The sequence below is a fragment of the Opisthocomus hoazin genome, chromosome Z (assembly GCF_030867145.1).
Source record: "Opisthocomus hoazin isolate bOpiHoa1 chromosome Z, bOpiHoa1.hap1, whole genome shotgun sequence".
In the NCBI taxonomy this organism is placed as follows: domain Eukaryota; kingdom Metazoa; phylum Chordata; class Aves; order Opisthocomiformes; family Opisthocomidae; genus Opisthocomus; species Opisthocomus hoazin.
Window position 1 is genome coordinate 41,093,069 of NC_134454.1, and position 17,798 is coordinate 41,110,866.

General features: G+C 40.9%; 1 protein-coding gene across 10 annotated transcripts in view; it reads left to right on the top strand.

Moving 5' to 3' along the window:
* The first annotated feature begins 249 nt into the window (after positions 1 to 249).
* DMXL1 (Dmx like 1) overlaps positions 250 to 17,798 on the top strand; it is an 82,952-nt gene continuing 65,403 nt past the window's right edge. For all 10 annotated transcript variants that reach the window (XM_075411792.1, XM_075411795.1, XM_075411797.1 and 7 more), the window contains exons 1-3: positions 250 to 421; positions 9,780 to 9,905; positions 16,008 to 16,085. In XM_075411792.1, the coding sequence (XP_075267907.1) occupies positions 335 to 421; positions 9,780 to 9,905; positions 16,008 to 16,085 (291 nt within the window). In that variant the 5' untranslated portion in view covers positions 250 to 334. The remainder of the gene's footprint in view (positions 422 to 9,779; positions 9,906 to 16,007; positions 16,086 to 17,798) is intronic.

Below are 17,798 nucleotides of genomic sequence, written 5' to 3' on the forward strand. Positions count from 1 at the left end.
GCGGCAGCGCCTCCACCCCCCCCCGCCGCGCCGGCTCACCCCGCCCGGCACGCATGCGCGGAGGCCAGGGCCGGCCGTGCCGTGGTGCCGGGTCGTTGGCGGCCGGCCACGACGGTGACGCCACCGGGGCGGGTTCTCGCGAGAGCTGGCGCGGCCGCTGGGCTGGCGCGGCGGCAGGGAGCGGGCAGGCGGCGAGCACGGCGGCAGGGGGCGCTGCGCCGCCAGGCGAGGCCCCGCCCCGTCCCCCTCCGCCCCGCGGTATGTGCCGCCGCCGCCGTCTCCGCCCGCGGGACCAGGGGCGGGCGAGCGGCGCGGCCGGCCGCGCCTTCTCGCCATGAACCTGCACCAGGTGCTGACGGGGGCCGTGAACTCCGGCGACAACTGCTTCTCTGTGGGGAGCCTGCGCGACCAGCCCTTCACGGTGAGTCCCCCCGCCGGGACCCGGGCGCCCTCCGCCGGGCCGCGCTCCCCCGTTCCCCAAGCCGGCGCCGAAAGCGGCTGCGTCAGGCGCGGCGGCAGCAGGCGGCCCTCGGAGCGGGGCGGCTCGGCCCCCGGTAAGGCGGTCGGGCGGTTGGCGGGGGCGGCGGGACGGACGGCGTCTGTGTGCGGGCGGGGAGCGAGCGGGTGCGGGGCAGGAGCGGGCGGGCGGGCGGCTCCCGGCGGGCTTCGCCGGCGCGGGAAGATGGTGGCTCTGAGGAGAGGTTACATAAACGTCAGCCAGCGAGCGCGGCTTGCTGCGGGAGCGCATTTCGGCGCTCGCTTTCAGTCAGATGTGTCATTAAAATCCTGACTGGTCGTAGCTGAAGACCTGGAAATGCCGTGCCCTAGGGTTTTAAAGCCATCTTTGAACTCCCTGTCGTTGCAGAGTGGGGGGAAAAAACACTTGCTGTGTTCAGTGGGGGCTGAAGCCTGTTACCGGTCTGTTTTCTCCCTTTGACTCTTGTTTCCGAAGCCGACTTCTGTTGTTGTTGTTGTTCTTCCCACCCTCCCTCCGGAACGCGCCGTTCCTGCTCGGAGTTTTGGGCTGGAGGGGAATTGAACAAGGCACAGCAGAGTTCCTCAGTGCCCCAAGTTCGAGAGTTTTTAACCTTGCCTCTTCTGGCCACCCCTGATTACAGCACAGCGTGGTTTGGGGTTTGGTAGGAGAATGAAAGATAGAAACACAAGAATAAAGGAACTTGTTTTTTTCCCTGTCCCGCCTGGCATACGCGGTTGAATCCAGCTCCGCGCTGTGGCAGCGGTGCGGTGCCAGCGCTGGGAAGGTTGGGTACGGCGGTGGTCCCAGCGAAGCACCTGGGAGCTGCTTCACCACAGGCAGGCTGGCTTTGCAAAGCCCGTTGGTCTGCAGCCTTGTCCGGTGATGTGCTTGCTTCCAAAATAATGAATCCTGTAAATAAGTTCACGTTGGAAGACTTCTTAAACTGCAGCAGTTGGGACTTCAAATTCGAGCTCTGCCAAACTTTCTGATTTTACACACCCAGAAATATTAAAGACCCACCAGTGGTGGGAAACCATTTGGTAAGAGACGAGGAGGTTTGCTTTACAGGGAAATGCTAGTAAGCTTTCAAAGTAAGTTCTTCTAAATTTCCTATTTTGATGCCATTCCTTTTCAAGGGAAATAGTTTGAGTTATTATTGTCACTGAAGTGCCCAGTGCCCATTATAGCCTAACTTAGCAAAAGGGTTAGAGCTCCCCAGTAGATGAGTGAGAATATCTCCTTGGGGAGAAAGGAATGATTGGGAAGTGCTGTTTTCAGTAACTGTTTCTATGGTCTCTTTTTTACAAGAGCTGTTTTGACATAAATATGGTGACGATGTTGCCTGTAGACACGTTCATCTTGCTTTGTTTTGTCCTTTTCCCCAGAAGGTTATTAATGGATTTTTTTTCTTCAGATTTAGAACTGCTAACAGAAATATCCTTCACTGCTTCAGGTTTTTTTTTGTTGCTGTTGTTGCTGTTACTCATTTTATAATGCTATGTTAAGTTCATGAGATTGCTCAGAAGGATTAAGAAGTCAAAGGTATTGAAGCTAATTTCTGCATTTTTGGAAAGAAGTGGTGGAGTTAACCTTTAGAAAATCCAACAAGAAAAATAGACGGTTGTTTTCCCATAGCTGAAGTCATGATATAAGCACTAGTAAGTATAAATACTGTTGAATGGTATCTTAGAAATGGAACAAACCATGCCTCAGCAAACTTGTATGCTTCCTGTTTTTGTGACTGAGAACTCACAGGAGTTGCTATTTCAGGTTTATGTACTGTACAGATGGGGTGAGTTACCTTTGTCTGTCAAGAGAACTTGATATGTAATACCTTAATTTTTTTAGAATATGGTCTGATATGCTGTAGTGAGTATTTAAGGTGAGAGAAGTTTTGAAATGTTACAGTTTTAAGCTAAAAATAACAGATTCTTCTCCTAAACTCTGAGAAATTGGAAGTGAAATCAGTAAAAAGGGCCCTTACCCAATGAATTGAGTGCATCTTTTTGAATATATGCAGTTCTGTTTTAAGATGGTGTTTGAGATACTTGTCCTAATGGGGTGCAAGTTTGTTGTTCTGGCCTTCTTTTTTTAGCATGTGAAGTGTCAAGTGGAGCATGAGCTTCCTTGGAGAGAACACTGATAAAGAGTTTTTGGCATACCTGTTTATGTGTAGAAAAAGGCTCGTAAGCATCAAGATACTGTAAGAAGCGTGCCTGTTATTTGTCTGCTGAGAGTGGATGTATGGTGCACTAAATGAATGAGAACTCATCCCTCAAAGTCAGAATTTACTGTTTACTCTATGTGTGCTTCTCCTGAAATCTGGTTGGTTTATTTTCCATGTACTTGTCCACAGTGGAATACAGCCTTTGCTTTTTCAGTTGTTTCCAGATCTGAAATACTTGAGTGAAAAAACCTTATGTTTAATATGTTCAGAAGTATACTAGTTCAAGTACTTTTGATAGATTAGAAAGTGGTGGGTTTTTTTTCCAAAGGGTGATGAAAGAGTATTTCTTAAATTTAATTAATCTTCGTAATGAAAGAATTTTTTATTAGATATTTGAATGTATTTCTTAGACTAGCATAAGTTTTGATACAGTAGTGGAGGGTGGGGAGAAAAAAGACTAGTGCTAAAAAGACTAGTGCAAATTTATATTGGCACAGGTGAGATTGGTGTTTGTTTGTTTTTTTTTTTTAGTAGAGTAAATCAGTGAGGTACTGTGTGGTTTATGGTGACTGTGCTTTTTGATTTTGACCATTCAGTGCAAAGGAGAAAAACACAGAAGTTATGTCAGTATGACCCACTTAATAGATTTGTTTGTCTTTAATTTTTGTCTTTACTTTTCATAAGAATGACCTTTGTTGCACATTTTGCTGAGAAGAGGAACTGATGAGGAGGGAGGGGGACAAGTAAGAGAAGTTAGACACAAGGAAATTCACCGTGAGGGCAGTGAGGCACTGGAGCAGGCTGCCCAGAGGAGTTGTGACTCCCCCTCCCTGGCAGTGTTCAAGGCTAGGTTGGATGGGCCTTTGAGCAACCTGGTCTGGTGAAAGGTGTCCCTGCCCATGGCAGGGGGGGTAGGAACGAGGAGACCTATAATATAAGGTCCCTTCCAACCCAAACAAACCATTCAATGATTCTATGAGTCTATGAGATATTCCTCTCTCACCTGTCCCTATTTGTGTTGCAAGTAACCAGTGTTCAGCCCTTGCAGACTGGTCATGTATGATGTTTAGATGCTCGATCCGGCAGAACAAACGGATACTTCTCCTTGGAATAGCTTTTTGCTTTTAAACGGGGAAGTGAATCTTCCCTAAGGTATAATGGTTGTAAAGGTCATAAAAATATCTGTTGTAAACTTCCGCTTTCAAACGGGTTCTATGAATATTATCCAGCTATTACAGAATTTTGATAACATCTTTTTAATTGGTCGATTTTATTGTAAGCCCTTCCATCTTGACCTTTGGGACTTGTTTCATTTTATTTGTAAGGGCCATTAGAACCCTCGAGACCCATCAGTGATAAAAATGGCCTTAATGTGGCTTGAGAATTGCCTCCGATACAGTAACTGAATCAGCTGAAAAACAAAAGAAGGAAAGATAATGTGGGTTGTTGTACTAGTAAGTTTCCAGTATAGCTGTAGTGGGGAGAGAGCATTTCCAGGTAAGTTACTGTGAACTGGTAAATGCAGTCCTTTGGTCTGCTTTGGCTAGGTGATCCTTTGTGACCTTGGGCACAGCACAGATTTCTGCATTATCTTTCTAGTCTGTATGTTCATCTCGTGTATATTTGCATGTGTTTGTACATATATTACTTCATAAATGCATTTATGTGTGCACACGTACTACTGGATTTGCCTGTGGCAGTAGCTGGCAATTTATGGTGGGTGTACTTGTGCCCTTCATGTAAGAGACGCAGGTGAAAGGCAGTTTGTGCAAGATAATTTGTCAGTCCTTGTGTAGCTGTGGCAGAAACTGCGGGAAAAACTTCATATGTCACTACCTAGAAGAAATTTTGAAAGAGGGTCGAGTATAAGGGAAATAATTGCTGTAGAGGTGCTGTGCTATAGAAGAGGTTATATAAGAGGTATATAAGGTGCTGTGCTATATAAGAGGTATTTAAGACCTCTGCTCATTTGCTTTTCTGCTGTTGAGCGTAGAGTCTGATTTGACAGTATCATTCTCTGTTTTTGAGTTGTGTGTATCAGGCTTTCACTTCAGAAAAAAATTAGAATAGTTCATATAATTGTTTATACTGTTTTCTCTGTTAAAACTGACATGCTTTTGGAGAACTGTTATTGTCAAAATATCTGTTAATCTTCGCAAAACAAAATTTTAGAAACAACAGCTGACATTGATTAAAAGAGTGGGTAGGAATTCTATGAAAACCCGGTACTGCATACAAAATCACATTTATTTTTACAGGCCTGAAACGCCTTTCACTTACTAATTTCAGGCTTGTTTTTCTACATGAACAGCTAGTGAAATCCATGTTTGTGCAGCTTAAGCTAGTTCTCTTGTTTATTTGTGTAACAGAAGAACAGAGCATTGTTTAATAAACATTCCAAGAACATGATAATGTCAACATTATCTGCTTGTCCCATTGTGCAAAGACAACTTTCTTGTAATTATTCTAGGACATTCTTAAGGTGAAAGGCTTTTATAGCTCACCAAAATCAGACTTAAGAGACTCTGCTTGCTTTAAAAAGGCATCTTGGGTTTTTGTGTGGTTGTTTGGGTTTTTTTTAAGCTAATATGTATTTAGGAATTCTTTTAGTTGAACTGTATGGGAGCCTTTTGTTCTTCCTCCCCAGGGTCAGGTACAGTAGACAAGAGAAGTGCTTATATGCTGAAATTTCTTCTTGCCCTATACGTAGCAGAACACTTGAACTACCTTTTTTCTTTGTTTCCGTAGCTTATAAAAATGCAATCTCAGTAGCTTCTGTCAAAATGAAAATGAGTGACATGTGAACTATAGTGGACAAATCTTGCAGTAAAAAGTAAATAAACCTGACTTGTAGGCAGAATTCATTTTTGTTGTATCTGACAGACTGTTAGGGTATAGGAAGTAACCCTTACTCATGAATACTGAGTCCCATTATACTGTGCTAAAACACTTCATACTCTGAGGTGAAGAAAATGTACGTGTAAATGTAGTCTAGCAGTTAGTTTTGTGCTCTTGTTTTGGAGAGAAGTCTTCATAGATACTACTGTTCAGAAACCTCATTCAGAACGAGAGTCAGAGTTCCAGTGAGTGTGTATGAGGGATGTGACTTCTCTGCACAGAGACAGTGTAATGGATGAGTTGCCGTGGGGACAGCAAAGAACCAAAAGAAAGACACCTTAGGAGAAGAGGAACAATGAAACTTCCCTCGCAAAGTGTTCGGTCAATGTGAGTTGTAATGGGATTGGGATGGTAGGCAACAGTAGGGAAGAGAGCCAGTTTTCATTTGCTGGACAGATTAGTTACCTTCCATTCAGACACTTTTTTCTTTGAAATATGTAGCTTCCTTCCCCTTTGCATCCCCTTGCCTTTTGTCTCTGAAATTGTGGTTCTCCTGCAGGCAAACATTGACTAAATGTCAAAAATTAACCTCCAAGTCATCATCCTTCTGCCTGGCTGTAGTTCTATTTGGAAGCTCTTTGAAAATGGCTTTTTTTTTTTTTTTTCTTCCCATTTTTACCTCTTTGGGTACAGATCAGTTCTACAGGCTTAAGAGCTAGTCAGTGGTTCTGCACCTTACTGTGGATGAGGAAGTCAGAGTGGCCAAGTATGATCTAATCCATCTGACCAGACTGATGTCAGAAGTGATTCTGTTCCTGAATGTCAGTTATTTTCAGGTAATGTGAAGAACTGCTAGAACGTAAGGGTAGAATGACTGTATTTTCCTTCCAAGAAGAATATTTTAAAAGGGCACTCCTCTCACCATTGCCCCAGTCTGGATTCTTACGAATGCACTTATAATTAATGGTTAGAACTGGGAACCGCTAGAATGAGAAGATACGTCCCAACTTTTCAAAAAATTGATCTCTGATTTGACAAATGTTTTTTTTAAACACACAGTGTATGAGGTTGGGCAAGAAATGAGTATTAAGCACAAAATAATAGCCATTTTGAAACATAGCGAAAGGGAGAAGGAGCTACAGCTCTTGGACAAGAGTTTATATTCATAAAGGGGGCATTTTCAGGAAATGGCAAGGCATGTTTGCATACCTCTGAGCTGCTGCTGTCCAGCACAGCCCAGGTTAGCAGGAGATAGTCTGAGTTCTGATGCTGCTTTGACTCCTTGTTCCTGATGTGTTGATGAATATACCAGTTCCCAAAGACTCTGGTGCGTAGTGTTTAATAATTAGTGTAGAGTTCCTCCAGTGCAAAATGCCAAGTGTACTCAGGACTTTTTTTATATGTTAAAACTGGTCAAGTTCTTGATCGCATTAAAATGGTTAGTTGATGAACTTCAGGATTGCTGCTAATGGCATGTGGTACTATATATGTTAGTTCTTGCTCACCATGATGGAAATACTGTAGTGTTGTGACGCTACATGATCTCAGGCTTGCCTGTGAAGCTGGAAATGGAGAGAACCAGATGGGAGAAATCTGCAAAGTCTATAAAGTGCTGATGAGGTCTGGAGAGTCATACAGAAGAGCAGGGGGACTTAATGCAGTTTTGGCACTGCGGTCTTTTAATGACACTTTTAATAAAGCCACATTATCTCTTTAAAGTGAAGCACCTCCCTCCCAACCCTCACCCCCCCCAGTTGCCTCCATGTGGAGCACTAAATTCAGCAAAATGGCTTTGGGAAAAATTGTATAAATGGTACTGTAAGGGAAGATCAGGTTCATGACCACCTGAGGAACCTAAGCACACCTAAGTCCATGAGACCTGATGAGATGCGTCATAGAGTCCTGAGGGAATTGGCTGATGTAGTTGCCAAGCCACTCTTCATGGTATTTGAAAGGTCATGGCAGTCAGATGAAGACCCTCGTGACTGGAGAAAGGGAAACATTGTGCCCATTTTTAAAAAGGGTAGGAAGGAGGACCCTGGGAACTACCGACCTATCAGCCTCACCTCTATGCCTGGGAAGATCATGCAACAGATCCTCCTAGGAGCTATGCTAAGGCACATATGGAGGCCAGGGAGATGATTCGAGACAGCCAGCATGGCTTCACCAAGGGCAAGTCCTGCCTGACCAACCTAGTGGCCTTCTGTGATGGAGCATCAGTGGACAAGGGAAAAGCAGCGGATGTGATCTGTCTGGACTTCTGTAAGGCCTTCGACACGGATCACCACAACATCCTTCTCTCTAAATTGGGGAGATATGGATTTGATGGGTGGGCTGTTTGGTGGATGAAGAATTGGTTGGAAGGTTGCAGTCAGAGGGTAGTGGTCAAAGACTTGGTGTCCAAATGGACTCTGGTGATAAGTGGTGTTCCTCAGGGGTCTGTACTGGGACCGGTGCTGTTTAATATTTTCATTAATGACATAAACAGCAAGATCGAGTGTACCCTCAAAAGTTTGCAGATGACACCAAGCTGAGTGTTGCAGTTGACACATCAGAAGGACAGGGTGTTATCCGGAGGGTCCTGGGCCAGCTCTAGAAGTGGGCCTATGGAAACCTCATGAGATTCAACAAGGCCAAGTTCCCTGTGAGGAACACGTTCAAAGTTCATGTCACTGCAATATCAAGATAATCACTTAAATGTTTGAATAAAAAATAGTAGTCAGCCTCCTGTTTTGGAGTGAGTTTTAAATTGGACTGCTTTGGAGCCTGCATTTTGAGATGTCAATTTGTAACAAATGCTGCTCTTTTGACAGGAGGAATTACACTGCCTGAACCTCTTCGTGAAGCTGAAGAGGGGACAGGACAGGAAGGGGCTTAAAAACCCGACCAATAATAAATGATCATAAATAAATAATGATTATATTTACTGTGGAGAAGCATTATAGACAGCGGTTTCAATTATCAGGTTATTTGGAGGGTGGCTGGTGGTCTGCTGGTTGGAAAGTAATAACTGAATATTGGCTGAGAATGGTGATCAGAGTCTTCTGGGTAAGATTGTTTTGTGAAATATTACTGAATCCTTTGTGGGGAAAATTGTCTTTGGACCAAAATCTCCATATTATTTATTTATTGATTTTAACATATGTAATGATGTGGTAGTCTTGGTCAGGCTTGGTGAAAGTGCTCTTTCACTTGGAACACCTGAAAACATGATCATCAGATTTCAAATTTGTAAATCTAACATTCAATTCTTCTGCTTTTTTCAAATCAAAAGTATTTTTAGTTAATATAGTAGATATTAGTAGGGTTGGTTGTAAGGCACAATCATTTGTATCAGTGTGCGGAAATCTTCCATCTGCAGTTTTTGTGAGGCTTCTGCTCTTGAATCTTTTGGCCAGCTAAAATGACATTGTGGGCCCTTTTATCATTCTCTTGCTCTCTAGAATACTGTTGTTTGTGCTCTTAATTTTGTTACTGGCTTCCTGGCTCTAACTTTTTAGTAGATGTGCATTCCTTGTTCTAGGACTTTCATCCTTGAGTGTTATATTCTCCTGCTTATTGGATTCTGCTCACTATTGTTTCCACAAGTTTCTTCAGGATTTAATCTTCCCATTTTAATCTGTGGTTAATGTCCAATAAAGCTTGCATAGAGATACCATGAAATTTTTACTCAGACATTACAGTACTCAGTCAGCTGACTGTGTGTGTTCAGTATATCAAATTAGTTAGTGACAGTGTGAACTTAAAAGAAAATACAATTAGTCCATGGAATGCAAGTGACAGGAGGATCGACAAGTCTGAAAGCACGGTTTTGCTTGTTTGTACCTAAGCTTCATCCTGTTACCCTTTTAAATTTTTGTTTTACTAAGTTCCTGCTAAATGCTTTGTACCATTTTAGGTCTATACCCCCTTTTCAAAAATGTATTTTTAGATGCCTCTGTCTGCAGCCTAGAAATTTTTTTTTTCCTAATTTACGTAAACTTTTTTCTTCATGCTTTTTCTTTTCTCTGAGATGTTTTCATAACTCCATGTTTTTTGTCTCTTCTGTCTTGAACCACTGTTTGCTTGTTACGCAAGTGTTGTGATGCACTTCCAAGCATGGAGGAAGAGCAAACTGGCACTTCTGTTGCTTGATTTAAATTGTAGACATCTGCTTGATATCTGCAGATACCCATGTATTTCAGTTTATAGTGACCTACATGGATAGGCTGCGTGGACTACACTGTTTCATACTTCACTGACGTGCTATAAGTAGCTACAGTTTTACTTAATTCTTGTTTCTTTTTTATTTTTTAGGCATACGCATCAGGATGTGATATTGTGGTATTGGGGACTGACTTTGAAAGATTACAGATAATCCCTGGAGCAAAACATGGAAACATTCAAGTGGGATGTGTGGACTGTTCAATGCAACAGGGGAAGGTATGCAGAGCAGTGTTTCTAATAGTGTCCTAACAATGTCACGTTAAGCGCCTTCTCAAGAGTGTGGATACTTGCAAATTAAGGCATATACACAAGAGTCAGCAGAAAGATGGCTGATTGCTTCATGTCTTTACTTGTGGTAGGCAGCACAGTGAAGGTGAAATAGTAACCATAATATGAGATTGTAGAAGATACGTAGGGCTGCACAGGAAGATACAGATACACACAGGGCTATATAGAGGAGATAGCAAGAATATGACTTAAAAGTGGGTAAGGTGAAAGCAAAGGTGATTTATTCACTATGGCTTTGCGCTACTAGGCATGTCATCGACATGCTTTGACCTGTTAGTGGCTGGCAGTGCATGAGTGCTTCCACAAAAATCACTTTCAGGTCATCCAGAAAAATAACATCCCTTTGAAGCAATTCATAAAGGCTTAAAATTTCTCTTGCACAGGGTTTTGCTTTCTTGAATTCTCAACTTTTATTTTTCATATGTAGGTAAACTGAATCAGAAATGTTGTATTTAGACACTACTAGTTTTCAAGTTTTTTTACAGAGGTCTTTCTTAATTGTTCTGTCACAGTAAAAAAGAAAGAACCGAGTGACTCTTTAGGATGTCACAATGTGGTTAAGCTGTTCACCAATTCAGTAGGAACTGTGTCTGGGTACATGTTGGCTCATCTAAGAGAGTTTTTTACTTTATTGCTTTCTTTAAACCTGTTCCAGGGAGGAGATAATGTGAGCCTTCTGCACATCACTACAGGTGTTAGGAGTTGATGGGAGCTTTGGTTAGATTCCTGTGTACATCTTGAGTCAAAACCTCTGCATGGAAACCAGTTCATAATTACATGTGAAGTTTATGATGATGATACCCAACTAGTTTCTGTTCCTGCTTTTTAACTTTTGAGTAATGGACTCTTGCAATGGTAGTGGAGGAACATAAATGAAAAAGAGGAAACGTTCTCCTCTGTGCCTCTAGTACCTTTTAGCCATAAAGACTGCATGTGTTTCTCCACTGGCTGCTCCTAAGTAGAAAGTTCTTTTGAGTTCCCTGGCGATATATTAACAGATGGTGAAATACACATGCAGATCACATATCACAGTTAATCTTATAAATTTTTTTCTGCAAATTTCAAGGTCATCCTGACTGCGAGATAGCAGGTCTACATGCATTTAAATAACAATCTGTCCTTGAATTCTAAATTAACACATATGAATATATCAAATGATCAAGCTTACTAAGCTTTAGAATTTTTTTTGTTTCTTAAGTAGACCTATGTGGTCACTTTAATTCTGCAAGTTGGTATTGTTTGCTGTTAGTAATTAGACTAGATGTATTTGCAGAGTGCTGAAATACTAAGCAATGAATGGCTAGAAATCTACTTATTGACCAGACTGATCAATACATTTCGAGTTCACTGTTGCAGGGATGGAATTTCTTCTTGCATCTACTACATCAGTATTGATACACAGTTTTCTTTTCAGCTTACCTCCAGATTATTTTTTGTTGTTTAAGATCTATAGGAAGAAGCAGAATGCAAATAATGTAGCTTAATTAGGGTGCAGTTTTGAACCTTTCTAGAAGACACTTAGTTATAATTTGTAGTTCATGGGTTGTGTACCTTTTTAATTTTTTACTTCACGGAGAGCTGCTATCAAGCTTTTTCTCCATAATAGCTGGCCTTTACTCTCTTTGAAGGATCTCTGTCATTGTCCCTTTGGATGACAGAATTGGTTTATGAAAGAGTTACTTTCTAGTTGTGAAAGTAATGAGTTGAATTTTTTCTCCATTCTTGCCCCATAAGTCTAATTGTAGTTTGTTGGGGAGCTAGTGCCTTGTGGAGCTGCTTTGAAGTAGCAGTATCTTAAAAGTTCATTTATGACTCACCTCTCCCCTGGCTTTGAAGAATGGGGGGTCATGGCACCAGCTTTTCTCTTCCCAGTCGTCTTTTGAAGATAATCTTAGTTCTCTGTCTCCAAGAATGAGATGAGGGGGGAAAAAAAGATGAGAGTTTATAATAATTCCAAGAAAGCATGCATGTATATGTTTATATTTACATATATTTGTATATGTAGGTGTATAAACTGTTTTAAAAAGTCTCCCGTGGATTTGCAAGGACTAATTTCATGAACAGGACAAGTTAATCTTCACAGAATCACACATTTTGTGATTCTGTAACAGGACAAGTTAATCTTAGGCCACTGAATGCAGTCTTTTGCCTCTGGTTGTAAACAACTTGGTAATCAACAATTACTTGTAAGTGGGTACGGTACTTGATCTTCTCCCACATAATGTGAGCTACAAGTCTCTTTCTACTTCCTCTAGTGAGCATAAGAATTAAGGCCAAAACTTTTGATGTTAACCTGAGATAACTTTAATTGTTTCCCTGGTTTGGCTTGTAGAAATATCTAACAAGTACAAGAAGTAGAAAAATGAGTGAAACGAGTAGGTGTCTTAAGATACATTTAAATATAAGAAGAAGTAAAACTACTAGTTATTTTGAGTATGAAAGCTCAGTTTTGAACCCAGGGTTTATAATTTCATGAACTGTTCTAGGGTGAGGGGGTGTATGTTTGTTTTTTAGTAGGTGGTCTGTGGGTTCTTTTCAAAGCAAATCTGATTGTTTTATTTTCTGCTATTTGGTAGTGAATGATAATGTAACTTAGTACAAGTTACAGATCTTTTGATGAACGAGAAAAATGTTGCTGTCTTCTATGCAATAGGGAGGCCTGGTGGAGAAAAATGTAAGCATATCAAGAAACTTCCTGGATTATACTAAAACTATAAAGTGCGAACCTCATGCTTACAGTTATATTCCTACTTTGGACAAAGTTGTTTGCTCAAGCACTGATGCTTTATTTGTATCTAGCAGTGCAAGAATTATAGTGTCCTGTAATGGTTTGGGTTGGAAGGGACCTTCAAAGATCATCTAGCCCAGCCCCTGCCCCCGTGTTGTGGGCAGGGACATCTGTCACTAGATTGCATTGCTCAGAGCCCCATCCAACCTGACTGTGAAATTTTCCAGGGATGGGACATCTACAGCTTCTCTGGGCAACCTGTTCCAATGTCTCACCATCCTCATCGGGAAAACTTCTTCCTTATATCTAGTCTAAATCTACTTGCTTAGTTTAAAACCATAACCGCTTCTCCAGTCGCTACATGCTGTTGTAAGAAGTCCCTCTCCAGCTTTCTTGTACGCCCCCTTCAGGTACTGGAAGACTGCAGTAAGGTCTCCCAGGAGCCTTCTATTCTCCAGGCTGAACAGCCCCAACTCCCTCAGCCTTTCCTCATAGGAGAGGTGCTCCAGCCCTCAGATCATTTTTGTGGCCCTCCTCTGGACTCACTCCAACAGGTCCATGTCTTTCCTGTGCTGAGGGCTCCAGAGCTGGATGCAGGTCTCACCAGAGCAGAGAGGCAGAATCCCCTCCCTTGACCTGCTGGCCATGCTGCTTTTGATGCACCGAGGATGGGGTTGGCTTTCTAGGCTGCAAGCGCGCATTGCCAGCTCGTGTTTAATTTTTTCATCCACCAGCACTGCCAAGTCCCTCTCCTCAGGGCTGCTCTCAATCCCTTCATTCCTCAGCATGTATTCTACTGGGGATTGCCCAAGGTGCAGGACCTTGCTATTGGCCTTGTTGAACTTTGTGAGGTTCACAAAGGCCCACTCCTCAAGCTTGTCCAGGTCCCTCTGGGTGACTTCCTGTCCCTCTAGCAAATCAGCTGCACCACTCATCTCAGTGTCATCTACAAACTTGCTGAGGCTGCACTCGCTACCACTGTCTGTCATTAGGAATGACTGTAAACTCTCTTACAACTCAGAAAGTCTTCTCTGCACAGCTTAGTTCTAATAAAAGGACTACAATAAACATTTGGTTGATGTCTGGGTGATTATTGTGGTAGTTTGGGACATTCTTCAGCACATTAATTTGTGTTATTCTTTTTGGCAGCATGCTGCTCAGTGAGGACTACTCTGAATGGTTGTATCATTATGGAAGCCTGTGCAAGCTTTCAGGGGGTAGCATTTGCTCTGGACGCTATTTGTTTAGCATTTTGGAAGGCTAATTTTAGTTTGTCTTAAAAACCTACGAAAGAAAAAAAATGAAAGAACTGTCCACAGCTGGAAAAAAGAGAAAAATCTAATCTGAGTTTGTATAAACTTCGTGGTGCTGGGGTGTGGAATGAAATTACAACAATAAAAGAGTGAGGTAGTTAAAGAGAATTAGAGAGGGCAAATATTAGTCAGAGATGTAAGGAAAAGATTTCGTTAGGCATTTTGCAACTGACAAAATTATTGTTTGCACTTTGGGGTCAGGCTGATGGTTAGGTTGTTAGTATGATAGAAATTTGTTTAACTGTCAGTTCTTTTTAAGGCAGAGGGTTTCTCTTGAAGCTAGAGATATATAGATTTTAGGATCTGTATGGAGCTGTACAGATTGTGTACATCTAACTAACTTACCTGTAAATAACATTAACAACTTAGGTATGACAGTTTAATGCTTTTTTTTCTCTTGAAGCTGTTGTGACTCATACTGAAATCAAAATGCATTTTATAAAGTGACTCTGACTCTTTAATGTTGTCCTGATTTACTTATTTCTCATCTCAGTAGCTGCTGTGTTTTGGATTTAATATCAGAAGAATGTTCATATGTTCATAACACTCATGTTTTCAGTTGTTGCTATAAGAACAAGGGCTTTTTCCAGTTTCTCATGTTCAGTTAATGAGCAGGTGTGCAGGAGCTGGGATGGAGCATGGCCAGGCAAATAGCTGTACCTGCTGGGTTAACTTTCTTGCTTTTGGGGATTTGAATCCACTCTTGTCTGGGAGTTCAAACTTTTTTGAGAGTTCAGTCTCTTTTGGGAGTCTGTGAAATTCGCAGGATTTGTGATTTCTGGGTTCCACGATCGCTGCTCGGGGACCAATTGCAAATCAGTCATTGTGTGGTGAGAAAATTGTATAATTTGTTTTGCATATTCATTATTATTATTACTATTATTAGTACTGTTATTTCCTTTATTGCCTTATTAAACTGTCTTTATATCAACCCAGGAGCTTCCCCTTTTCTCAGTTTCTCCTCCCTGTCTTGCTGGGGCAAAAGGGGAGGGACAAGCAAGTGGCTGTCTGGTGTTAGCTCCTGGCTGCTGGGTTGGACCGTGACAGTTGTTAAAGGAAAACTGTGAATACTTTCTGAGCCAGAATTTCACAGAAAGAGGAGATTGACTATTAGAGCATATCAGAATTGTAGATGTGCTCCTTTTAACATCAAGCATCACCTCAGAATGCAGGATGTCTGTTATGCAGACCTGTGCAAACTCCTTCATTTCTGTAAATCTGCATTTCAAGTGGTTTTAGGCAATATTGTCTTGTGACCAGCTCTTTCGGGCTCTCTGGCTGAGGTCTTTAGTGTACATTTGGCTTGTTTTGGCTCTTCTTAGAAAGTCTTCTGAAGTTGCTTTTAATAGATATCTTCAGATAAAGTGCTCAATTTTGTTTTATTGCGGGTTTGGGGTGGCTGATACCACTGATGGAATAAGACTTTGAAATACCAGTTAAAGCCGACTGTATTGCAACTTTTTTTTTTGAAGTATTGTGTTAGCATTTAGTGGTTCTTCTGTTTTGCAGTTTTCTGCACTGTGTGTTTAGCTTGTGTAGCTCGAATCTTCTGAATTATCTTTTTATAATACAGCATGTTCTCATGCCAGAGAAGTACACAAAAGTGCCTTGAACCGATGTTGGTTCGATTTCTGAGAATGTGAACTCTGCAGGCTCCTTTAAGTGTTTACCTAATTTAATATGGAAAGCATGCAAATAATAGATCTGATTTTCTTTTTTTTAAAAAAGCTCATGTCACCTGTGCTTTCAGTAGTTCTTCAGGACTGATGTATAAATAAAGAACTGTATTTTTATTATTGTCAACACTTGCTTCGTGATTTTTGCTAGATGTTGTTTTTCTGTTGTCGAAAGGGAGTATGTATATGAGCTTCACATTTATCTGCAAGGAGGGTCAAAAATAGAATCAATAGTTTGCATTTTATTCTTGTTTGTTCTATATCTTGTTTTTTCTGTATGTGTTTATGTACATATAAATACAAATTTGTTTAGATTGCAGCTTCTTACGGAAAGGTGATTTGTATCTTTGAGCCAGTTACCCTCTTGAAGCAGAACAGCAGTCGTCATAATGTAAGTAATTCATCACTCCTTAGTTCATTTACTCAGAGCGTGACTCATTTTTCTGGTTCACCTTAAGCTGAAGATTTCTTGTATGTCTTCTTTTAGTTCTAGAATAAAATGTAGATGTAACTTGGTCCTTGGGAAGTGAAAATGGTAGAAGGAGGGCAGAGATACGTTATTTGAAATGGTTTTTAAAAAAATAGGTTTTACTATAATGCTTCACATTACTGATAATGTAACGCTAGAATTCATAACTGAACTATTCCAGAACCCAAAAAGACGTGCATGTCCCTGTTCTCCAAAAGGTATAGTTGTCACAATAGGAATTATTTTTTGAACCATCTTGTGTAACATTTATGTCCTGATGTGTTTTACAATTAATTTGAACTTTGGTTTATGAAACTGCATCCTCTTGGTCAGATCTATAATAGTTTCAAAACGTCTGTGTCTTTTTTTAGAATATCTAAACGAATGCTTGTACTTTGGTGTTATTATGGTGAATAAGAACATTATTTATGCTCTTGATGGCATGGCTTAGTTTTGGTGACAGTCGTTTAGTGAATTAGCGGCCAGAATTTTAATTGTTGTTATTTAACTGTGCTTGTTACATGGACAGCATTACTCTTATAATTAGAAGCATTAGAGTCTAATTAAAGTCAATTTGATGATATGAGAGCTTTGGCAGGATTGCTCAAGGAGCTTCTGTCTACCTCTTGAGGGGGGTGGTCTTTGCATTTGTGTTAATAAATTGTTTACACGGCCATATAGTGGATTCTCTGCTTTATACTAACAGGCTCAGTCATGTGGTACCTGATGTACCTGTAAACCAGTGGTATTTTATATATTAATTAAAAAGGTTTTATTGAATATATGTAATCACTTATACCACTAGAAAGCAGTAGAATAAAACAATGGCGAAACGTGACTTCTACTGCTCATATGAACTTTGTAGAAGTACTGCTCCCTCTTTTGATCATTGGAGCTGTTGAATCCATGCCGAATATTTTTCCGTGCTGGTAAATAGTACACTTACCTTGAAATTTTGAAGTTAGTGTAGTAACTGTAAGCAGTAGAGGAAGCACTCCACCCATTATTTGCTTTCAAATTTGTAACTGAAGAAATAATTCTGTTACTTCGTTCTTGCAGTTAACCTCTGTGCAATAGTTTCCAGCATATTTAGGTGGTTGAAAGATTGTTTCTGTCCTCTGTTTACTAGAATGTTCAGGAACTAAAAAAAAAAACCCAAAAAACTGGAAAAACCAGCTTCAGAAATATTTCATTTAGATCCTTATCTGCAAGTACTTCTTACTGTTTTCTACCAAACTTCTGAAAGATTTAGTTGTTATATTTTAACTTTCAAATGGTTTGGTATTTTTGGAGTGGGGGATGATTGCTTTAAAAATATCTGTGAATTAAGAAAAAGTCCTGTTGGCTTTTAATATTATTTCCAGTAATGATTTCAGTTTGTTTTATAACTAAAGCATCAAGACTTTGCAACCTGTTATGAAAACAGACTAGATAAGTATTTGTGAACTTTGTCCTCAGCTTGTTCCAGTGAATGAAGTGATGATGCAAAATCTGAAGATAGATGACTGTCCTGTTGTACATTTTAAAAAAAGAAGAAAGGGGAGAAGTATCATACATGTTATCATGACCTTATTGAAATCCTTTAGTACAACAGTACTGATATCAAGCACAAGGTGCATTTAATGCATTTTGGTT